Source organism: Eleginops maclovinus, chromosome 10, assembly GCF_036324505.1.
Source record: "Eleginops maclovinus isolate JMC-PN-2008 ecotype Puerto Natales chromosome 10, JC_Emac_rtc_rv5, whole genome shotgun sequence".
In the NCBI taxonomy this organism is placed as follows: domain Eukaryota; kingdom Metazoa; phylum Chordata; class Actinopteri; order Perciformes; family Eleginopidae; genus Eleginops; species Eleginops maclovinus.
In genome coordinates, this window is record NC_086358.1 from 64,444 (window position 1) to 89,443 (window position 25,000).

At 42.7% G+C, this 25,000-nt stretch overlaps 2 protein-coding genes and 1 long non-coding RNA gene across 3 annotated transcripts; 2 read left to right on the forward strand and 1 right to left on the reverse strand.

Moving 5' to 3' along the window:
- The first annotated feature begins 3,015 nt into the window (after positions 1–3,015).
- Positions 3,016–4,579, forward strand: LOC134871317 (uncharacterized). The gene is made up of 4 exons (XR_010166668.1): positions 3,016–3,053; positions 3,355–3,432; positions 3,882–3,987; positions 4,285–4,579. It is a non-coding gene; the product is annotated as an uncharacterized LOC134871317 (long non-coding RNA).
- A 197-nt stretch (positions 4,580–4,776) lies between these two features.
- Positions 4,777–6,916, forward strand: LOC134871315 (uncharacterized). The gene is made up of 6 exons (XM_063894035.1): positions 4,777–5,022; positions 5,156–5,339; positions 5,612–5,869; positions 5,969–6,139; positions 6,469–6,617; positions 6,734–6,916. The coding sequence occupies exons 1-5, from the start codon at positions 4,792–4,794 to the stop codon at positions 6,540–6,542; spliced, it is 918 nt and encodes a 305-aa protein (XP_063750105.1). The 5' UTR covers positions 4,777–4,791; the 3' UTR covers positions 6,543–6,617; positions 6,734–6,916.
- Positions 6,917–7,256: 340 nt separating this feature from the next.
- LOC134871316 (uncharacterized) lies at positions 7,257–8,790 on the reverse strand. The gene is made up of 3 exons (XM_063894036.1): positions 8,403–8,790; positions 7,697–7,912; positions 7,257–7,521 (listed from the first exon to the last, which is right to left on the reverse strand). Exons 1-3 carry the CDS (start codon positions 8,648–8,650, stop codon positions 7,362–7,364), a joined length of 624 nt encoding a protein of 207 aa, XP_063750106.1. The 5' UTR covers positions 8,651–8,790; the 3' UTR covers positions 7,257–7,361.
- Positions 8,791–25,000: the final 16,210 nt, after the last annotated feature.

Sequence of the window (25,000 nt, forward strand, 5' to 3'; positions counted from 1 at the left end):
ACAAACGGCACCTGTGTAAATAATGTGTTGTGTAGCAGCTGGCAAATGGGGCAAATTAGAGAAAAACAATAACACTGCCTGTACAGAATGCCTTCCCTGATACGCTGTATACTAGATAGAAATGAATGCCATGAGTAAAGTTGACGTTACTACTGAAACCACACACACACACACCACACACAACACACACACACACACACAAAACCACACACACCAACAAATGTGTTGGGTTGAAAAATTTAGGGGGAAAAAAAAGGGAGACTGTAAAAGGAAATGTGACTGTCGACCTTTTCTCAGCTCGTTCAGCGAGCGCTATTGTTTAACGTGTAAAAAAGTTACCCCACACACGCACACTATGCAACACACACACACAACAAAACCCGGTTGATGTCGGGGTTTTTTAAACAGTGTGTCTGAAGACCCATTCGTCAGGTTTTAACCATCTTAAAGGTTTATTGGTATTCTTAACCAGGGGGGCGAAGGTGAGATGGCGGTTTTACACCCCCATTCCCTTTTCCCCCGCGCTATGGAGAAAACCTTTAATTAATAGGGGGAGTATGGAGGCTCACGAGAGGGGTCTTCCCTTAATACTGTGTCGGCCCCAAAAATCGTGACCTCGGCCTGAAAAACCCCCATGGACTCCTTTGTTTTTCTTTCCCGAACATAGTGACATCAATTACCCACGCTCAGCCCGGAACCTGGGTCACGCGAAAACAATTGGTAGTAAAAAGGGTTACGGAGTGGTTTCAAACTGGGGGGGGCGCGGGGGTACTGCAGGGGGGGGGGGAAACTTGGAGGAAGTTGGGGCAAAATTTTTTGGGCTTTGTTTAAAAAAAAAACAATAAAAACAAAAAACAAACAATAATAATAACAATAAAATTAAACAATAAAACAACACCAAAAACAACAACAAAATAACAATAACCCAAAAAAATAATAACAACAATAATAACAAAAAATAAAAAAATAAATAACAATAATAACAAATAATTACAAAAATATATAATAATAATAACAATAATCAACAATAATAATAATAATAAATATTACAACAATAACAACAACAACAACAACAACAACAATAATAACAATAACAATTATAACAATAATAATAACAATAATAACAATAATAACCATAACACTAATAACAATAACAATAATAACAATAATACTTACAACAACAATAATAATAATAACCAATAACAATAATAACACTAATAATTACAACAACAATAATAATAATAACAACAATAATAATAATTACAACAATAACAACCAATAACAACAACAACAATAATAGATGTTATTTATTATCTTGCACATTTTATCAAACAAAATACGTTTCTAACTTGCGATAACATTATTCCCGTTCTCTTCACAAGAGGGACCTCTCACACACACACACACACACACACACACACACACACACACACACACACACACAGACACACACACCACACACACACACACACACACACACACAGACACACACACACACACACACACACACACACACACACACACACACACAGACACACACACACACACACACACACACACACACACACACACACACACACACACACACACACACACAAACAGGAGCAATCTGTCCATCCTCTGAAAAAAAGCATCGTTCAGACAGAGAGCTGTCTGCCATAAATCGAAGCTCTGTTGCCTCCGTTACTGTGCGGTGGGAGAAGAACTACAGCCTGATTTAAGGGTTGATTATATTTCACTTAATTTATCCAAATCTGTAAAGTAACTAAAGGTATTACATACATGTAGTGGAGTAAAAGTACACCATTTACCTCTGAATTATAGAGGAGTAGAAGTACACAGCAGCAAAACCTGAAATACTCAAGTACAAGTATCTCAAAAGTGTACTTAAATACAGTACTGTAGTAAATGTACTTAGGTAGTGACAGCAGGTATGATATGTGTGCTAGCAGCCCAGATTCCACGATATATATTAAATAAAGCAGTTTTTATTCTGTTTCCAATTTGTTTAGTTTTTCCCTAAAAAAAACAAAGTAAAAAATGAAAAAAACCTTAATTTCAGTTGTTAATTTTCTATCCACAATCACATACAGAATGATAGAGAGAAAATGTAATGTTTGTACAACTGCGTACAATTAATCTAGGTCGGAACCGGGTTCAAGGGGGGCCTGACTGTACAAGTTTGAGAACCACTGCTCTATAGAGTGGTCCAGCTGCTCCATCAGTGTCTGATTTATTCAAACCTTTAACTGAGAAACTCCTAAAGCTACATTTCAAATGTTTACATCACCACTGAATTCATGGAGCTGACATCCTGAGATAACCCTGAGAGACTTCAGCTGCTTTGAACTGACCCTTTAAAGACCTCATGACACCTAGAGACTCCCTTTTTTTTATTTAGTCTAAAAAACTTTTATTTTCGATTGAAATACATAATTGTGATAAATATGCCCGGTTCCCTTTTGTTATTTTCGAAATTTGTACGCAAGCCACTGAAATCCACGGGCCCAGTGTCTTGACAACTTCCAACATAAGATGACGTATGCTCCGGAACGCTTTTAACCTGATTGCACCTGCTGCCCCCTTGCCCTTGATTCATTCTAGTCACAGTAAGTCGTACTCGCAGTTTTAGCATCTTTAAAGTTTTGTTTCTTAATATTTTTGTTGAGAAACATGCCTGAGCGGTTGTTGCAGCGATTGTTCAAACACCAGGGAGAACGGTTTTACCCTTCATCGGTTTCCGAAAGACCCTGCTTTGTGTGAACTCTGGACGCAACAAGTTTGTAGGACAAGAGCTGGTCCGAAAGGAACAGTATGGAAGCCAAGCTCGTCGTCTGTACTTTGCTCAGGCATTTTGAAGAGGAGTGCTACGACTCGATCCCCGCTCTGAAGGAGCAGCTTGGTATTGATGTTCGTCTGAAGAAGGTTTTGCTGCCCAATTCGGTTTCCCGCGTATATTTCATCGAGGGACAAGCTGAGGTTGCCCCGGGGGGGCGAACGGCGACGTCAAGACCCGGAGGTCTCATGCTCTGGAGAAAAGGCAGAGATTGGAGGTACGTACCTTCTTATTTTGGACTTTTATTTAATAATGGAAGGGAAATGAAATGCAAAGGAATGAGTGTTTGGCACGGGTGAAACAGCTTGCGGTGGTTCTTCATAGTTGAAGTTGGCGCTAGCTCTGAACACTTCAGCTCAGCTGGCTATAGTGCTAAGTGCTTTAGCTATTCAGCTAAGTTCACCTAGAGTGTTAGCAAAAAGTCAAGTACTCAAGTGTTTGTTTTAGGTTTGGGGTAGCGTTTTTTTCCCCCCTCCAACTCAACGCTAAATTTTGTGATTTATTTATTTATGTTTCAGGTACTACAGGAATGCCAGTCTGAGTATGTTGCTGAAGAGGAAAGCGATGACTTTCCTGAGGGGGACCCATCTACTGATGTAAGTTTTCGGAAAGCGTTCAGGTCAACTAAGTTACTGACTAAAGATTTTATTTGACTAACTACACACAGCATACAGTATATCAGTGCCAGTGCCCCCTTTCTTCAGACCTTCCCCCTCCCCATCTCCAGAGGTGTTAAAGTAAAAGTACTTTTGTGGTGTAATTACAACAGTAGCACATATAACATAACCGTTACACACATTTACTCCATTGTACCTAACTAGATAGATGGACTGTCATTACTGAAAACACTAAAACCTAACAAGGACCCACCACAAACTCAATTCAACCGTGCAGAATCAGCTGATTGTAAGACAAATACACTGGTCTACTTTTTACTAGGTTACCTGTGTTGGAAGGAAACTCTATTTTTAGTTTTTTTTTTAACTTTTACACACACACACATATGTATACACACATTTATTTATTTACTTACTTATTTATTCAGGTGAATTCAACAGAAGATCAGCACAGTGACTTTTCCGTTCAGGTGTGTCTGAGGCCACCAACAAGGACGGTGGCTATGCAGTTCAAAGGAAGGGGACGGACTAAAGGTATTTTATCATTTATGTACGTATTTTAGCCAAACAGATGTCGGGGAAACGGGTCTTTTCAGCATTGCATCTTGTGTAGATAGATACATCACTAATGACAATCCTTTTCTATGTCAAACATCTATTTTCACATCTACACAAGAATGTTGGAAAAACTATCTGTCTTAGGAAAAGACTATTTTACAATCTACAAATTTACTAGTGCGAGCAAGCTTCACAAAAAGTTGTGTGTATTGAATGAAGATTTCCTTCAAGCTGACACTGATTTCTATATACTAAACATTGTTTTTTCCCCAGGTGTGCAGGCTACTACATCAATGGTCACTGTTGGGACTCAGACTGAGGATGACTGCTTTTGCTTTCACAACACCGACAACTCAACCTCTTGTGGCTCTGACTCAGATGACAACATGTCGACAGATGATCCCGACTACAAGCTGCCGTCCTCTGATGATTCAGCTGAAGAGAGTCCTGAACACAATACTCCACCAGTGCCGCCACCTGAGGCGCCAGCAGGTAGCGTTTTTCTTGTGTTCTGGGAATGCCTGGTGACGCTGTTGTCAACATGGTGCAGCTGTGGACTTTGTGGGAGCAGGGTCACTGTCCTGGCAGTGTAAAGAAGTAGGAACACAGTTGCAGGTCACCATCCAGTGCGGGGGATGTGGGAACCAAGGACTATGGAACAGTCAACCTTTCTTCGGCAGAACAGCAGCTGGGAATGTGTTGTTGTCGCTGCCATTCTCTTCAGTTGGGGCCACTGTCACCAAGGTGCTGCGTGTCCTATCCAGATTGGGCGTTGCTGTGATGTCGGAAAGAGCGTTCTTCAGACATCAGGACCAGGTGCTTTTCAAAGCTGTGAAGCGAGTTTGGGGCGAGCAGCAGTTTGCCATGCTCTGTCTGCTACAGGCAGAAGGGGAACCCATCGTGTGTGGTGGTGACGGGCGTGCCGACACCCCAGGGCATTGCGCTAAGTACGGCACCTACTCAACAATGGAGCTCCGGAAAACAGCTGTTATTGACGTACAACTTGTACAGGTACATTTCAGATGTATTATGCCTCTATGTGAGTCCTGCCCAGTATAGAAAACACACTCTTCTGTCGTAGTAAGGACAATTTTATACTAGTCAATGTTATGCTCATCAAAATCTCCTGCTTTTTATGTTTTAGAGCAATGAGGTTGGAGGGTCCTACCACATGGAGAAAGTGGGACTGCAGCGATCCCTTGAGAAAGTCCAGGGCTTTGTGGATGTCGGAACTCTCGTGACAGACAGACACATAGGCATCAACATGATGATTAGAGAGGACCATCCAGACATCACGCACCAGTTTGACATATGGCATGTAGCCAAGAGTAAGTGCAACATGTTTAAACCTGTTTTAATGTAATTTTTAAGAGAGACTTGAAGCACTACCTTGACATTCCTTTTTGAAAGATATGATTTTTTTGGGTTTGGACAAATTTTATGTGTGAAATCCTTGTGTGTGTGGAGGAAAGGGCCTATTTCAGGCTATTACAGGCTGTTCATGTATCTAAAAAGGGTTTTAGTTATGCCCTTGGAGTCAAGACCTTCAAGCAGTACATTAGATTTCTATTTATTTATTCATCTACACATGTTTACTCAGGTGTCAAGAAGAAGCTGCAGAGCTTGGACAAACTAGAGGTTGCCAGGACCTCAAACCCTGGGTGGGGAAGTATTATAAACCATCTGTACTGGTCCGTGGTCTCGACGCCTCCTGGCAGTGGACAACTTGTGGTGGACAAATGGACATCAGTCATCGATCACATCCACAACAGGCACACCGGGTTCGAGGGACTGTTCTCTTCTTGTGCGCACGGAGTCCTGGAAGGCAGGGAACAGCGTAAACCGTGGCTGAGTTGTCGTTAGTATACTCCTAATGTTTATTTTACAGAGATTGTGATCACAGTATCATGTTGCATCATGTGCATAATTTACATGTATTTTGTACAATGTTCTTCAGATACGAAGGTGTCTATTGAAGTGGAGAAGATCATCCGGAACAAGAGGCTGTGTGCAGATATACAACGCCTGTCCCCGTCACACCAGACATCCTACCTCGAAGCATTCCATAGCGTGATTACCCACTTTGCGCCAAAGATGTGCCACTTTTCATACAAAGGATGGAGAGCAGGTAATCAAAGAAATATTCCGTGAAACATTCTTTTAGGACATTATTACATTCTATTACATTACACTTGCCAGACGCTTTTATCCAGAGCGACTTACAATCGAGGACAAAATCACAGCTTGCAACATTTGCAGTGCACAGGAAATGTACATGTCCTGAAGTGGTTTTGTAGGCAAGGGTCAGGGCCTTGTGCTGGTTTGGGCAGCCACTGTTAGGCAGTGCAACCTGATAAATAGAGGGGTAACATGGGCTCTTTTGGGTTGACTTGTTTATGTTTCGCTGTAAGAATGGTCATCTTGTTCCTGATTATTCTGTTTGTGTTCTGTTCTTAGAGGGATCCTGGCTGCTTTGCATTTCAACGAGAATGCCAACAGGGAGCAGCGGAGCAGACACGATGGCGAGATGATGTTCAACCTGCGGTATCCAAAGTATAAGAAGGGCGGCTACATTGTGAGGAAAGTCTTACAGGAGCCATCTTTTGGTAAGCATAATAGAAAGTTGATTGCAGATATGATTTGTATTTTGAGATGTACATAGTCGTGTGTCATATCTATGGTTGGATTAATTTGAACCTTGTCCCATATTCCTCTGCAACAGGCTATGCTGAAGAGCTGATGCGGATGGTGGAGGCCATGTGTCGAGGTGAGGACTACAACGGTGATGACTTTGACATCCAGACCCGTCCCCTGTTACAGAGCCACTCAATGCATCATTCGAAAAGCCGGATAAGAGGGCAGCAGTCAATGCACATATGACCCGCTTTAGCATTACAAATAACACCTAAATGTACACATGAGAACCGGGACTGAATGGAATAAACACAAACTTAATTTCATCTTTGCCGTGAGTGCTTTGATTTACTGTGTTGGGAACCTCCTGCTCCATCCTCACCTTGGTGTTCTGAAAAGTGTCATTACAGGGTGTGTAGTATGTCTGTGTTGCTACAGTTTTCCCCCTTATCCATGTGGGCTTGTATTGCATTGTCCCTGAAGTACAGCACATCTTAGACACCGTATGATCAAAAATATCAGCTACCCTTCCATGGTGAAGGTGTAAATTGATTTGCTAGGCCTATTTGTTGTAAGCTGTTGTAAGTTGTAAAAATGAAGACACATTCATGTGAAGCCAGAGGTATCATGTATTGACATTCATTTTCATGTATTTACAAACTCATGTATTTAAACTAAAAAAACAAAATTAACAAGTTAACAGCATACATGTATCATCACGGGCTGTTGGTGTCCTGGAACCCCCTGTAATCAATGGAGGGAAAAGTTCTCCGGATACACCACACCACACAGGAAGGTATGGGGACCCTGACATGTCTTCCCAGGTACTCGTAGCACCATCGCACAAACTGTCTGTATCCAGTGTACCTCTTCCACCTAAAAGTTGAAAGAAAATCAGAAGAAAAACACAGGTGTTTTAGATGTAGGCCTAGGCCTACTGTAACCTACATGACAGTTCGTTTTACGCATACATTTACGTCATTGGTGATATCAAATCATACAATTCCTACTAGTCCATACAAATGATTTTACAATAGGATTGTATACTCACTCGTTTCCCTCTACATCCCCGTATTCTTGCCGATAGTGGAAATGTGCGGTGCGCAGAACATGCAGATTCAGACAAACTGGCTCAAAGCCAGAATGTTCTGTGATGCAGCGGGTGTCTGCTCCCTCCTCCTCTCTCCTCTCGCACACTCTTGACTGTTCGCGGCAGCACACCGACTCCACTACCAGTGGCATTGGCTCACATCTCCCACAAGAACACCTAAAATATAACAGATAAAGGCAAGGGGCTTGAAACAATCTTACAATTGTCACAGAACTTTACAAAGTGTCAATGTCATGGGTTGATTCGCGTGAAAAGCCGACGTAGAACTAGCCTAATCGCGGAAGGATGGCCACTGGTCAGGAGCTAGGTTATAGCATAGGCTACTACTGGGTTATAGCATAGGCTACTGTATGAGTATGACGCAGGGCAAACTAATATAGTAGACCTAATTGGTATTTTCATCGCTCTCAAAAAAAATAACATAACTAAATAAAGATTAAGACTATGACAAGCACCGGGAAACAACAATGGCCCTTTGCGATCTGTAGGCCTAGTAATGGTGACTATTTGGCTAATTCTGGGAGGTGAGGAGGCAGACTGCACACACACATGCTCGCTGGTGCAAACGCTGGTTGTGGTGGATATTACAAAGTACAATATCTTACGGAGTGTTCATTGTCAGAAAAGTGAACAAGAAGGAAGTTACCATTCCACGTGCTGTAGTCTGCCAAAATCCATAGGCATCCGACCGTCTGCCACAGCAGCACCACCAACAGCGCCTTCTGCCTCGCCATCCGAACTTTCCGTAGAACCCTGTGGCTCCAACTCATCCAAGTATGGCTCGTATCTATAGGGCATAACGCCCCTCACATTGTCCTCCAGCATTGGGTCGGACTCTGCCACTTCGAAAAATGTGTCAGGATCCGAGGATGAATCGGAGTTGTCAGAATCCATGTTGTTGACAGGTGTCAGGATAGTCGTGAGTGACAGGTGGGATAGTGTCTTGACCAAGGAGCCGTTCCGGAGTGTACGTCATAGGTCATGTGACTGACTAATAGGAAGGTCGGTAGCAGATCGCAAAAATCGCACTTTTAAAAAGGCCGTACAAACTCAATTTCTCTATCATAATGATTAAAACCAACTTCAAGTGACTATTTTGTATGTGTACTTTCAATGTGTGTATGTATATTACTTTATTTTCCACGTGTCATGAGGTCTTTAATAAGCTGTTCAGTGAGGAGCATGGGCTGGATCTTCACTGAGGGTCTTCGTCCTTCTGACAGGGAGGCCACTGCAGCTATTACACTTATTTTCTGTTCAAACGTATGTTTCTTTTTTTCTAAATTTCGACTTTTACAAGCAAATTGGCGCCCAGCCTGTTGCCGCAGCTGCCTGACATTTATTGATATTTTGTCTTTTTTTGGAGGAGCTACGGAGGCATCAGCGAGATTGCAGAGCTGGAGCCATGCGGAAGACTAAGAAAAAGAGGAGACAAGCCTCCCGTGCCGGCGATAGTGATGGAGAACGTGAGATCCTCGGCAAATAAGATGGAGGAGCTCGGCGTGCTGACAAAGACCCAGTGGGAGTACCGTGAGAGCAGCCTCGTGTTTTACGGAGACGTGACAGCACTCGCATATCCCGGACAACAGCACGGCTCTCCCCGGCATCACGAGCGTTCGGGCGGACAGGGACGCTACTCTGAGCGTACGACGAAGGGGGGGGGGGGGGCTGGGGGGGGGGGGGGGGGTGGAAGCTCTGTATGAGAATGAACGATGGTGTAATCCCGGACATGTTACCGTGAAGGAGCGTTTCTGTAGCCCGGACATTGAGCTGTGAGCTGCTGGATTACGTCCACACTACCTGCCCCGTTGTTTCACTGCGCCGTTGTTGTTGTTGTTGTTGTTGTTTACATTCCTCCATCAGCTGATGCAGAGGTGGCCGGTGACGTCATCCACTCCACTGTGGCCAAACTCCAAACACTACACCCAAATGCTCTCATCACCATCACTGGGGACTGTAACCAGGCTAAACTGGACAGAACTCTACCTACACTCACTCAGTGAGTAGACAGAGACAACAACACTGTGGACCTTTTATATGCTGATACCAAGAATGCATACTGTGCCACTGGAGCTCCAGCAGAACAACAGCAAGGATGTGTGGACTGGCATGAAGACCATCACGGGATTCAAGGGGAGAGACAGGCTGACTGTGGGCCCCCCGGAGAGGGCTAATGAGCTGAACACCTTCTTCAATAGGTTCAGCCCCCCCCCCCCACCCCTGCTGCTGTCTCCTCCACTTCACACCTCACCTCCACCACTCATCCGGGCTTCAACATCCCCCCACTGATCTTCTTGCCTCTGACCCCCCCCCCCCAACTATCCCCCCTGCTGAGCACTGTAAACTCTACTTCTTCACCTCTGATGTCCCTTCCTGATACCGAGACATCAGACCCCCTCCCCTGCCTCACTGTAACCACAGGCCATGTGAAGAGACAGCTGGAGAAACTACACCAAGGCAAATCTGCCCCAGGGTTTTGGAGACCTGCACCAGGCAGCTGTCTGCTGTTCTTCAACACCTGTTCAACCTGAGCCTGCACCTGGACACCATCCCGGTGCTGTGGAAGACGTCCTGCGTTGTTCTGTCCCTAAAAAGACGACTCCTTCTGGGCTCAATGACTATCGGCCAGTAGCTCTCACATCTCATATGATGAAGGTGCTGGAGAGACTGGTCCTGTCCCATCTCAGACCGCAGGTGAGATCATTTGTTTGACCCTCTGCCAATTGCCTACCAGCCTCACCTGGGGGTGGATGATGCCGTTACCTGCTGCAGCGTGCTCACTCGTACCTGGAGGGGTCAGGGTACACTGTGAGAATCACCCTCTCTGATTTCTCCGGTGCATTCAACACCATCCAGCCCCGGCTCCTGAGGGACCTGCTGCAGGCTATGAGGGTCCACCATCTCCTGGCCCACCAGTTACCTCACAGACAGGCCACAGTGTGTCCGGCTGGGCAGTGTCCTGTCTGAGGTGGTGGTTGGTAGTACAGGAGCCCCACAGGGGACTGTGCTGTCTCCCTTCCTGTTCACCTTACACACCACTGACTTTAATACAGCTCAGAGTCATGCCACCTGCAGGAGCTCTCTGATGACCCTGCAGTGGTAGGGTGTTTAAGGGATGGACGGGGGGAGGATTACAGAGCGCTGGTGGAGGATTTTGTGGACTGGAAGAAACCATCTGCTTCTGAATGTGGCCAAGACCAGAGAGACCCTCTGCTTTCACTGCCACTGTTGTAAATTCCCCTTGTTAGTCTAATATCCGTAGGGCCTAATATTTTTTACTCCTTTTAGGCAGGCACATTTAGGGACAGCTAAGTAGCGCAGCTCTGGGGTCCTCGATCTGCTTTTCGATTTATTGCCGCTTCATTATATGCGGTTATATTATCACTATAAGGAATGATTAGAAAGATTACACTGATGTTCGAACATGTTGTGGGCAGTATACATAATGTCCTGTTCATTCATTGTAGTTAATAAGTGTATTTTGGGACACATTTTCAGCTAATATCTGTTCCAGTATTGAGCTAATGCTCATTAGCTCGCTAAGCTAATCTATGTAACAGTGTGTGTGTGTTTGTGAAACATTAGCTTAGCTTTTCGTAGCTATGCATTCATTTGCAGTATGTGTTTGAGCAATAGTTACTTGCTAATTTCTGTGATTAATAACCAGAGTATGGTTCTTTAATTGTATTTCCAATTCTTATGTATATTGCTGTGTCACTGCAGAAACCATGCCCTTTGACCCCATTCAGCACTAAATAAAGTAAAGACTGTATTTCCCGTCGAGTGTCGTCTCTCTAACTTGAGTACTGCTTTGGATGAAGCGGCTCTGGCAAAAACACTCACAACAACATTCGATTCCCCAATAGGCTCTGTGCACCAGCCCCGTGACGTACTTCCGATCCGGCCAGTGATCGGCAAATCAGTTTCCGGTTAACTTCCGGCTTCATCCGCAGCACCATGAACTTTACTAGATGTCTACAGAATCTGCCAAGGATATCAATAAATGATGTTCACCGTATCGTGGACGCCCACTCCCCTGCTCCCAAGAACAAGAGGGAAAAGGGGTTTCGCCTCTATATCTCAAGTTACCTACACCAGTACGAGGGTAAGTTGTGGCAACGTTCACTTGCCAGCTAACCTTACCACAGTGCTACTTTTAAGCTTTGCGTTTGTTTCGTACTTTCGTATTAATCATATATTCCTTACTGACCTGTGAAGATATTTAGCCATGCAGACAGATGTTTTCAGATGTATTAACTTTATGTCTCTCTCAGTGTCAGGAATAGATCAGGGCACAGGTGAAGTTGTGGTCAGGGCACTGTGTTACAGATCCATGAAGAAAGTTGATAAGCCTCACAGTTTGAGTGTACGGTAAAGCTAGGATCGATAAGAAAACAGCTGTTGCTTTGATAACCCAGTGTTCCCTGTTCCTGGGGATTCAGCTAAGGTAACTCTTAGTAGAATATAAACAATGACTAGAGAAGGCAGGTAAGTTAACTTAGCTGCTCCCCGCTGGGTTACTGTGTTCTGATTAATATGATTCTAGTTCTTTTTGCAGGCTCTTGTGCCTTCACTGTCATTAGCTGTGTTCTGCTTAAACTCAGTCATTCATTTAAGGATAGTACTCCCAGATGGCATCTGCCTCCATTTCAAGTTCGTCTGTAGAGACTCACAACAGCCACACCTCAAAAGTCTGGAAGTCACTTGGGACATGGCACACACATTTGAGTGTGCTACCAGAGCACAAAGTTCATGTGGTGAATGGCATCAGTTAAGGAGGCTTAGACTTACTGCCTCACGGTTCAGGGAGATCTGTCAGGTCAGAGAAGGCGCTGAAGAGAGTCTGGCTGACCGGATACTGCAGGGGACCCGCCAGGCTTCAGCAATGAAGAGGGGGCTTGAAATGGAGGCAGATGCCATCTGGGAGTACTGTCCTTAAATGAATGACGTCACGGCGCCGCCACGTAAGTTCTAACGTTGCCGATACGTGCGGGCGAAAGACGCGATAACGTTGCCGCAAAATATCTTGGCGACGTTGCTCGTCCGTAACCGCCACGTCCTGGCGACATCGTGGCAACCTCCTTGAGAAATGTTGCCATAACGTCGCCATTAGAGCGGATCTGCATGGTGCAGTCCTCATTTGCCCTAGAACCCCAAAAATCTAGTATCACATTCATATTTGACCTGCATTTTGGCTGGTTGCTGTGGTTAATGTTGACCCCAAGCCTATTCAACAGAAAAGACAGCTGTACACTAACAAATATCAATTTACCATAGTTTTATTTCAAAATAATGGGGAATTTCAATTTTGGGGATCTTCCACCTGCCGTTCCATCCGACCCTTTGAAGACCAAAGAGAAGAGAACAGGTGAATGCATTTATATTCATTTTACATTCAGTCAAAACTTAAATAGGATAATGCCAATAGCTGAAGTTACGCCAGACTTTGTGTCTGGCCCGACATTCAATGCGGAGACAGCTGACAGCCTGCCTGTTGAGTGCATCCAGGCTTGTTCTTCACTGTGACCGGCTGGCATCTTATTTATTAGTTGTAACCTATTTCTTATTCTTAGCCCGTAAGTTATTTAAGTTTAACTTTTTAGCGTTTGGATAGTTTATCAATTTATTAACCCGGCAGTATTTTTTGGCCGGCTGTCTGTCATCTAGCTCTAGAATATTTAGTTGCCAAGTAAACCTGTTCGGGATTTAATTGTTAAGCGAACCAAACAAAAACAGTTAATGTGATGTTAATTTCATCGGCCAAAAAACACTAAACCTGGATTAAACCAAACAAAAAGCTAATTTTATTTCAACGAGAAATTTTTTATGACATCTCTTGGGGCTTTAACCAAAAGAAACCAAAAAGAACAAATGGGGGAAAAGAAGAGGTTTTGGATCTTTTTTAAAACATTTTTTTTTAAACTAATTTTTCCCAAAAAAAGGGGTTAAAACTACTTTTTAAACCCCCGGGGAAAATTTACCCCTCTGTCGAAATCAGTCGGGAAATCGCAACGGCTCATTTTTTAAATAAAAATGGGTTTGCGTTAAAAAAATAGTTTTTTTGGGGTTCCGGGGTTTTTTTTTTTCATTTGAAATAAAAAAAAGCTTTTCGCTTTCAGAATATTAGGATGACAGGGACCCGTTCTTATGGGGGCCTTTTTTCCGCAGCGCCGCCTTTTCCCCCCCCCGCGAAAATGAATGAAAAAGGGGAAAAGTAAACATAGATAACACGGCAAAGGGGCCGGACATTTGGGTTTTTATCTGATTTCAAAAAAACAAAGTCTTTCTTTCAGAAATTTAAAATTGTTTTCCCCCAAATTCAGATGATAAATATAACTTTTTAACTTTTAAAGGCCCTACTTTAAAAAGCGGAGAACGAGTAACAGGGCGCACAGGGGCAAAAAACAGCCAGTGTTTCCTTTTTTAGGGTTTCCCCCCATTTTCTATTTTTATCATATCAGGGCCCCTATTAATCAATCAGAGGATGGATTCCCCAGAAAAAAAGGGAAAATTTTAAACCTTTTTCTCAAAATTAAGACTCGGGGACCCTCAATTTTATAATGTGGGCATATTTTACTTAATATTTGGATTTCAAAAACAATTCTGAAATCATTACAAAAATAGGAATTCCCCCCCTTTTCCCAACAGTGGGGGTATAACTCAAAATTGTCCCTTTGGCAAAGTACTGATTTTGACGTTTTGCTAAAATTTTAACAACACAGACTGCCCGAATCACAAAAAAAACTTAGCTAAAGTTTTAAAAGTTTGGGTTTTGCCATAAAAATTTTCATGTTTGGTAAACTTAGAATAACGCAAAAAAAGTGTTCAACTGCAAACCGGGAACGGATTTAAAAAATGTGCGTTAAAATTTAAAAACAATAACACTCTTACCTTTTTTAACGTGGCAATCACGAAAAGAAGTGTGGGTGACGCAATGATGAACTGCCCCCCGGGAAAAAGCCAAAAAACAGTAGAAAAATGACGACCCTTTAAAAAAGTAAAAAAAGTCGACCTTAAGACCGTAAAATGCGACCTTAAGACAGTAAAAAACGACGACCTTAAGACATTTGAACTCCCCGAAAACCTTAAAAACCTAAAAATTTGACCTTAAGAAGTAAAACTGACGCCTTTTAAAACAGTAGAAAAAATCGACCTTAAGATAGTAGAACTGAAAGACCTTTAAAACAGTAAAAACGTCCCACCTTAAACAGAAAACTTTGACCTTTAAAAAACATTTAAAATGGGCTACCTTTTAAACCCGGGGATAACTCTTTTTCCTTAAAAAAGTTTGAACTTCGACCCCCTTTAAAACAGTAGAACGTCGAAACCCTTTAAAAAGTAAACCCGACGACCTTTAAAAAAGTAGAACTGTCACCTTAAGACATTTGAACTGTCCCACCCTTTTAAAAAAGTAAAAAATGTCGGGCCTTAAAAACATTAAAACTGTCCCACCTTAAGGGCCCGTAGAAAAGTCGCCTTTAAAATATAGGAAAAGACACCTTAAAACAGTAAACGTCGACCTTTTGTAGTAAAACGACACCTTTTAAAAACATAGAACTGTTTACCTTTTTAAGGAAAAGTAAACTGACACCTTTAAAACATAAAAAACGCGACCCTTTAAACAGTAAACTGACACCTTTAAGGGCAGGGGAAACTGCCCCCTTTAAATAGTAGAAAAAGTCGACCTAAACAGTAGAACGGGGGACCTTAAAAACAGGAAACTGACTCCTGAAGACAGGGAAAAACCGTCGACCTTAAGACAGTTTGAAAAAATGCGAACCTTAAAACAGAAACTTTACGAATTTTAAAACCCGTTTAAAAAAATCCGAAAATAAGAAGTAGAACTGTCGCCTAAGACAGTAGAACCCGGTCGCCTTAAAAAGTAAATTGGGGGACCTTAAGAAGTAAAATTGGAAAAGAAAGTAAAGGGGGACCTTAAGGGGGAACCAGCAGTGGGTTTAAGGGGAGTTTGGGGTGAAAGGGGTTAAGGAAAAGGGTTTTAAAGGGGATGAAGTAGAAATTTTAAGGTTAAGGAAAAAATTTTTTGTTTTTTGAAATAAAAATGGATTAAAAATTTGGGAAAAGGGAATGAAACCCTTTAAAACAGTAGAAATGACGACCTTAAGACAAATAAACGTCGACCTAAGAAAGTAAACTGCACCCTTTAAAACAGTAAAACTGTCGACCTTTAAAACAGTTTGAAAAAGTCACCTTTGACAGTAAACTGACGACCTTAAGACAGTAGAACTTTACGACCTTAAACCCCAGAACTGTCGACCTTTAAAAAGTAGAAAATGACCCACCCTTTAAAACAGTAAACTGCGACCAAAGACATTAAAAACAAAGACCTTTAAAACAGTAGAATGTCGCCTTAAACAGAAAAAATGACGACCTTAAAACATAAAACTTGACCTTAAGATTGAAGGGAAATTTTCGACCTTAAACATAGAAAACGTCGACCTAAACGTGAACGACCCACCGAAGACAGTAGAAAATTCCGACCTTAAAACATAGAACGTTTGACCTTAAGACAGTAGAACTGACGCTTTAAGACAGTGAACTGTCCCACCTGAAGCAGTAGAACTGTCGACCTTTAAAACCGTAGAACTGTCCACCTTTAAAAAGTAGAACTGTCCCACCTTTTTAAAAGAAAAACTGTCGCCCCTTTAAAAACCAGTAAACGCCCACCCAAAAACATAGAAATGCCCACCTTTAAAACAGTAGAACTGACGAACCCCAAAAACAGTAAATTTCGACCTTTAAAAACACTAAACTGTCCACCCCAAAAAAGTAAAAACGTCGACCTTAAAACAGTAAACTGACTAAACCCTTTGGGCAGTAGAAAATGTCCCACCTTTAAAACACTAAAACTGCACCTTTAAAACAGTAAACTGCCCACCCAAAAACAGTAAACTGGGCGACCTTTAAAGGGCATTTAAAATGCCCAAATTTAAGACAGTGAAAAATGACGACTTTTAAAAAAAAAACAGTAGAAAATGACGACCTTAAAACAGTAAAAAACTTTAAAGACCCCCCAAGACAAGAAAATGACGACCCTTTTGACAGTAGAACTGACGCCCCTTTAAAACATAAAAACTGGGCACCAAAAAACAGTAGAACTGTCCCACTTTAAGACCAAATAGAACTGACAAACCCTTTAAAACAGTAGAACTACGACCTTAAACAGAAAAAACTGAAAGACGTTAAAAAGTAGAACTGTCGACCTTTAGCCCGTAAAAAACTTTTCGACCTTAAAACAGGAGAATGACAACCCTTAAAACCCTTTGAACTGACGACCTTAAGACAGTAGAAATGTCCCACCTTTTAAACCGTAAAAACGTCGACCTTAAGACAGTAGAACTGTCGACCTTAAGACAGTAGAACTGTCGACCTTAAGACAGTAGAACTGACGACCTTAAGACAGTAGAACTGTCGACCTTAAGACAGTAGAACTGTCGACCTTAAGACAGTAGAACTGTCGACCTTAAGACAGTAGAACTGACGACCTTAAGACAGTAGAACTGTCGACCTTAAGACAGTAGAACTGTCGACCTTAAGACAGTAGAACTGTCGACCTTAAGACAGTAGAACTGACGACCTTAAGACAGTAGAACTGTCGACCTTAAGACAGTAGAACTGACGACCTTAAGACAGTAGAACTGTCGACCTTAAGACAGTAGAACTGACGACCTTAAGACAGTAGAACTGTCGACCTTAAGACAGTAGAACTGACGACCTTAAGACAGTAGAACTGACGACCTTAAGACAGTAGAACTGACGACCTTAAGACAGTAGAACTGACGACCTTAAGACAGTAGAACTGACGACCTTAAGACAGTAGAACTGACGACCTTAAGACAGTAGAACTGTCGACCTTAAGACAGTAGAACTGTCGACCTTAAGACAGTAGAACTGTCGACCTTAAGACAGTAGAACTGTCGACCTTAAGACAGTAGAACTGTCGACCTTAAGACAGTAGAACTGTCGACCTTAAGACAGTAGAACTGTCGACCTTAAGACAGTAGAACTGTCGACCTTAAGACAGTAGAACTGACGACCTTAAGACAGTAGAACTGTCGACCTTAAGACAGTAGAACTGTCGACCTTAAGACAGTAGAACTGTCGACCTTAAGACAGTAGAACTGTCGACCTTAAGACAGTAGAACTGTCGACCTTAAGACAGTAGAACTGTCGACCTTAAGACAGTAGAACTGTCGACCTTAAGACAGTAGAACTGTCGACCTTAAGACAGTAGAACTGTCGACCTTAAGACAGTAGAACTGTCGACCTTAAGACAGTAGAACTGTCGACCTTAAGACAGTAGAACTGTCGACCTTAAGACAGTAGAACTGTCGACCTTAAGACAGTAGAACTGTCGACCTTAAGACAGTAGAACTGTCGACCTTAAGACAGTAGAACTGTCGACCTTAAGACAGTAGAACTGTCGACCTTAAGACAGTAGAACTGTCGACCTTAAGACAGTAGAACTGTCGACCTTAAGACAGTAGAACTGTCGACCTTAAGACAGTAGAACTGACGACCTTAAGACAGTAGAACTGTCGACCTTAAGACAGTAGAACTGTCGACCTTAAGACAGTAGAACTGTCGACCTTAAGACAGTAGAACTGTCGACCTTAAGACAGTAGAACTGTCGACCTTAAGACAGTAGAACTGTCGACCTTAAGACAGTAGAACTGTCGACCTTAAGACAGTAGAACTGTCGACCTTAAGACAGTAGAACTGTCGACCTTAAGACAGTAGAACTGACGACCTTAAGACAGTAGAACTGTCGACCTTAAGACAGTAGAACTGTCGACCTTAAGACAGTAGAACTGACGACCTTAAGACAGTAGAACTGTCGACCTTAAGACAGTAGAACTGACGACCTTAAGACAGTAGAACTGACAAACCCTTAAAAAACAGTAGAACGCGACCTTTAAAACATAAAATGAACCCCAAAACCCAAACCCGTAGAACTGACACCTTTAAAAAAGAAAAACTGAAAAGACCTTTAAAACAGTAAAAATGTCGCCTTAAAAACAAATAAAACTGAAAGACCTTTTAAAACAGTTTAAAAGTCGACCTTAAAAACATTTAAAATGACCACCTTAAACAGTAGAACTGTCCCCACCTTAAGACAGTAAACTGACGACCTTTTAAAACAGTTTAAAAAATGTCGACCTTAAAAACGTAAAAACTGACACCCTTAAAAAAAAGTAGAACGACGACCTTAAGACAGTAAAATGTCAACCCTTTTGACAGTAAAAAACTGACACCTTAAAAACGTAAAAATGAAAAGAACCCTTTAAACGTAGCAAATGACGACCTTTAAAACAGAAAAACTGACGACCTTAAGAAAAGTAGAACTGTCACCTTAAAAGATTTAAAATGCGACCAAAAACAGTAAACGTCGAAACCCTTTAAAAACAGAAACCCTCGACCTTAAACAGTAGAACTGACGACCTTAAAACAGTAGAAAAAATGCGACCTTTTAAACAGTAGAACTTCCACCTTAAAACAGAAAAAACCCGCGAACCTTTTGACAAAGAACTGACACTTTAAACGTAAAAACTGACGACCTTTGGGCCTTTGAACTGCGACCTTTAAACAGTAGAACCCGTCGACTTTAAATAGGGGCCCCGACTACCCCCCAAACAGAAAAACGGAAAGACCTTTTAAAACAGTAGAACTGACGACCTTTAAAACAGTAGAACTGTTTGACATTAAGTAATAGAAAATGACACCTTAAGACAGAAACGACGACCTTAAAAAACCCTAGAACTTTACGACCTTAAAACATTTGAACGTCGAAACCCTTTAAACATAAAAACTGTCCCACCTTAAAACAAAAACTGCGACTTTTAAAAACAGGGGGGGGAACTGTCGACCTTAAGAAAAGGGAGAACTGTCGACCTTAAAGACAGAGGGGGGAAACTGTCGGGCCTTAAGAAAAGTAGAACGGGGGCGGGCCTTTTTTTACAGTAAAACTGGGGGCCGGGCCTTAAACGTAAAAACTTCGGGCCATAAACAGAAGGGGAAATGTGGGCCTAAAATAGGGAACTACGACCTTAAAAAATTTGAACTGCGACCTTAAGGGTATAGAACTTACGAAAAATTTGACAAAAGAAGGGGGGCCCCCCTTAAGACAGTAAACTGAAACCTTAAACGGGGGAAACTGAAAGCCTTTAAAAAATTTGTTAAAATGAAGACTTTAAGATAGTAGAAAAAGTCGACCTTAAATAGTAAACAGACGACCTAAGACAGTAGAACGTTTGACCTTTAAATAGTAGAACTGTCACCTTTAAACAGTAGAACTGGGCGACCTTAAACCGTAGAACGACGACCTTAAACTTTAAAACCGAAAGACTTTTAAAACATTTGAACGAACGACCCTTTTTAAAAAAGAACTTTACAAACCCTTTAAACAGTAAAAACTGTCGACCTTTAAATATTAAAAAACTTCGACCTTTAAACATAAAACTTTGACCTTTAAAACAGTAGAACGACGACCTTAAGACAGTTAACTGTCGACCTTTAAAAACAGTTTAAACCGACGACCCCTTTAAAACAGTAGAACTGTCGACCTTAAGCATAAAAACTTCGACCTTAAAAAACAGTAGAACGACGCCCCTTAAAACCCTTTGAACGTCACCCCTTTAAAACCTTAAAAATGTCCCACCTTTAAAAGAGAACTGACGACCTTAAACAAAAACTTCGCCCCTTTAAAACAGTAGAACCCCTTCCCCCCATTAGAAAATTTGAACTTCCCACCCTTTAAAACAGTAAACTGTCAAACCTTTTAAAACAGTAGAACTGACCACCTTAAGACCCGTAAACTTCGAACCTTTTAAAACAGAGAACTGACGACCCTTAAACAGTAGAACTACCACCTTAAACAGTAAACTGACGACCTTAAGAAGTAGAACTGACGACCTTAAGACATAGAATGTCAAACCTTTAAAACAGGGAGAACTGACGCCCTTTAAAAACAGTAAAAACTGAAAATAAAAATTTAAAAAAAAATTTTTTCCTTTTTTTTCGTTACTAAAAATATACCATTATTTCCCCCTCAGAAAACCCCGCTGATTTTTTTCAAAAAAAAAACTAAATAAAATGTTAAATTTTTTAAATAAATTTAAAATTTTTGAATTTTGCTTAATGTGAATTTCCCAAACCCACCTAACTATTGTTTGGGAATTGATTTAATATAAATGACCCCCAAACCCATTTTTACAGGTAAATGTGAAAATTTAATAAAAAAACCCCCCCACAATTTGGGCATTTTTTACTTTCCCAATTTTTAAATAAACAAAAAAAAAAATTTTAAACTCGACTTTTTGGGGAAATTTTTTACAATTAAAGCGCTCATTGAAATTTTTCCCTTGACCCCCCTTTTTGAACCCTTTACCCTCACGGTAAGTAAATGACCACCCACAAAGTCCCCCGCAACATTTTCTTGCGTTACCACGACAACGCCGCAAATACCCACCATTATTTTGGGAGCAAAGAAAAATTTACCCTTTAGGCAACTTCCTGTAGGGAACGTTGTGGCCAAAGTTAACCCCCACCTAAACCAAATGGCAACGTTAGCAAAAACCAACCAAAAACGGTTTGCGGCCAAATTAATTTGGTTACTTAATGGCAACTTCCTGTAGGCAACGTCGTGGCGATGTTGCCTACAGGAAGTTGCCAGAAGGTAATGTCGCCATGACCAAATGGCGACTTGTAGGCAACGTTGCCGTCTGGTCGGGTGTTAGCTGGGTGGGCCCGCGGGACGGGGAAGCGGCGGTGTTGCCCACGTTGGCTGTGCCCGGCCGGGCTCCGTGGCAAGCCTGGCCACCAGATGCTCGCAGACGAGTCCTCCTTCTGGGCCTGGCTCAAGAAGGGGACCCTGGGCTTCCTCCAGGCCGGTATCCTCGCTTTCAAGTTTGTTTTTCGTGAGGTCTTTTGAACCAATCTTAGTATGACCCCTTACCTGAGACCAATTTGCCTTGGGAGACCCTAGCAGGAACACAAGGTTCCAGACAACGGGGTGCACACTCTATTCTGATATCCCCCTATTCCGACATGCCCCTATTCCGACAAACCCCTATTCCGACATGCCCCTATTCCAACAAACCCCTATTCCGACATGCCCCTATTCCGACATGCCCCTATTCCGACATGCCCCTATTCCGACATGCCCCTATTCCGACAAACCCCTATTCCGACATGCCTCTATTCCGACATGCCCCTATTACGACATGCCCCTATTCCGACATGCCCCTATTCCGACAGACCCCTATTACGACAAACCCCTATTCCGACATGCCCCTATTCCGACATGCCCCTATTACGACATGCCCCTATTCCGACATGCCCCTATTCCGACAGACCCCTATTACGACAAACCCCTATTCCGACATGCCTCTATTCCGACATGCCCCTATTCCGACATGCCCCTATTCCGACAGACCCCTATTACGACAAACCCCTATTCCGACATGCCTCTATTCCGACATGCCCCTATTCCGACATGCCCCTATTCCGACAGACCCCTATTCCGACATACCCCTATTGCGACATGCCCCTATTCCGACATGCCCCTATAACAACATGCCCCTATTACGACATGCCCCTATTCCGACAGACCCCTATTACGACAAACCCCTATTCCAACATGCCCCTATTCCGACATGCCCCTATTCCGACAGACCCCTATTACGACAAACCCCTATTCCAACATGCCCCTATTCCGACATGCCCCTATTCCGACAGACCCCTATTACGACAAACCCCTATTCCAACATGCCCCTATTCCGACATGCCCCTATTCCGACAGACCCCTATTACGACAAACCCCTATTCCAACATGCCCCTATTCCGACATGCCCCTATTACGACATGCCTCTATTCCGACATGCCTCTATTCCGACATGCCTCCTTTCCGACATGCCTCCATTCCGACAGACCCCTATTCCGACAGACCCCTATTCCGAAATGCCCCTATTCCGACAGACCCCTATTACGACATGCCTCCATTCCAACATGCCCCTATTCCGACAAACCCCTATTCCGACATGCCTCTATTCCGACATGCCTCTATTCCGACAGACCCCTATTCCGACAGACCCCTATTCCGAGATCCCCCTATTCCGACAGACCCCTATTACGACATGCCTCTATTCGACATGCCTCTATTCCGACAGACCCCTATTCCGACAGACCCCTATTCCGAGATCCCCCTATTCCGACATGCCCCTATTACGACATGCCTCTATTCGACAGACCCCTATTCCGACAGACCCCTATTCCGAGATCCCCCAATTACGACATGCCCCTATTCCGAGATCCCCCTATTCTGACAGACCCCTATTCTGACAGACCCCTATTCCGACATGCCCCTATTCCAACATGCCCCTATTCCGACAGACCCTTATTACGACATGCCCCTATTCCGAGATCCCCCTATTCTGACAGACCCCTATTCTGACAGACCCCTATTACGACATGCCCCTATTCCGACAGACCCCTATTACGACATGCCCCTATTCCGACAGACCCCTATTCCGACATGCCTCTATTCCGACATGCCCCTATTCCGACATGCCTCTATTCCGACATGCCCCTATTCCGACATGCCCCTATTCTGACATGCCTCTATTCCGACATGCCCCAATTCGACATGCCTCTATTCCGACAGACCCCAATTCGACATGCCCCTATTCCGACAGACCCCTATTCCGACATGCCTCTATTCCGACATGCCCCAATTCGACATGCCTCTATTCCGACGTGCCTCTATTCCGACATGCCCCTATTCCGACATGCCCCTATTCCGACGTGCCTCTATTCCGACATGCCTCTATTCCGACATGCCCCTATTCCGACATGCCTCTATTCCGACATGCCTCTATTCCGACATGCCCCTATTCCGACAGACCCCTATTCCGACATGCCTCTATTCCGACATGCCCCTATTCTGACATGCCTCTATTCTGACATGCCTCTATTCCGACATGCCCCTATTCTGACATGCCTCTATTCCGACATGCCTCTATTCCGACAGACCCCTATTCCGACATGCCTCTATTCTGACATGCCCCTATTCCGACAGACCCCTATTCCGACATGCTTCTATTCCGACAGACCCCTATTCCGACATGCCTCTATGTCGGAATAGCAGCATGTAACCCCAGACAACATCGGGGCACACAAAGCTCTCCACCGCGATAAGGTGCTGGTTTTCAGAATTGTACATTTATATTATATGTTCATTTAATTCCATTACATTTACTATCTGTGTTTCTGATTTTTCTTTCTAATTCTTTTGCTCTGCTTCATATTGTTTTGCATTTTGCTGCCTTAACGAAAAATAAAGGGAATAATAAAGTGGTTCTGATTCTGATAAGTGTCCCACTGTTTTCCCATTATTCTAAGTCCTTCTTTATGTGGCCCTAATCATCTTCTTTGAAAAATCCCACTTTCTTTCCCTTTCTATTTCTTTCCAAACTTCAGATTTGTTTCGTCAAATTTCTAATTTTTAAAATTTGATTATTTCTTCAAAATTGTTGATCTGACTTTTTTTCTAATTTCTGGATTTTTTTCTAAAATGTCCGATTATTTTTGTTAAAATGATCACTTTTTCCTAACAAATCGGAAATGTTAAAAGTCTTTACTCTAACGATTCCATTAAAAACTGAAATATTGAACATTTTTAGGAATTATGCACGACTGATGTTTTTTTAAATTGAACACATTTCAACATTAAAACAATCTCACGTACCCACTGCAGTACTGCAATGTACCCCTAGGGGTCCGCGCACCCCCATTTGAGAATAACTCTGCTGGCTCTCCAACACATTGTGTGCGATAGGCTAGGGTGGGGTATTTCCAATAGGTTGACCGATCACAACAGAGCCGTCTTCACATTACTGCATACAAATAATTGTCTTAAAAACGGCAATAAATTAAATAAAGGAACTTTACTAAAACTGTAATATTTGGAATCCTAAGACTGACAACCGGATGCGATGGAAACCAATTCTGTGTGTGTTTGTGTTTGTGTGTGTGTGTGTGTGTGTGTGTTATCTGATTTCAACAAGGTTTTGGTTGAACATGAGAGCAGCCTGTTAACACGAGGTGAGAGCTTATCTACATCACACACACACACACACACACACACACACACACACACACACACACACACACACACACACACTCACACACACCCTCTCAGAGTAATGTCAGCAGGTTGAGTGTAAT

What these genes read in the sequence shown, in the direction of transcription:
- LOC134871315 (XM_063894035.1), top strand. Translation starts at nt 4,792, where the DNA reads ATGTCGGAAAGAGCGTTCTTCAGACATCAGGACCAGGTGCTTTTCAAA. An exon ending in CATATGGCATGTAGCCAAGA is followed by an intron (nt 5,340 to 5,611) that starts GTAAGTGCAACA and finishes ATGTTTACTCAG; the next exon opens with GTGTCAAGAAGAAGCTGCAG. An exon ending in TAAACCGTGGCTGAGTTGTC is followed by an intron (nt 5,870 to 5,968) that starts GTTAGTATACTC and finishes AATGTTCTTCAG; the next exon opens with ATACGAAGGTGTCTATTGAA.
- LOC134871316 (XM_063894036.1), bottom strand. Translation starts at nt 8,650, where the DNA reads ATGGATTCTGACAACTCCGATTCATCCTCGGATCCTGACACATTTTTC. An exon ending in AGACTACAGCACGTGGAATG is followed by an intron (nt 7,913 to 8,402) that starts GTAACTTCCTTC and finishes GTTATATTTTAG; the next exon opens with GTGTTCTTGTGGGAGATGTG. An exon ending in GGGGATGTAGAGGGAAACGA is followed by an intron (nt 7,522 to 7,696) that starts GTGAGTATACAA and finishes TTCAACTTTTAG; the next exon opens with GTGGAAGAGGTACACTGGAT.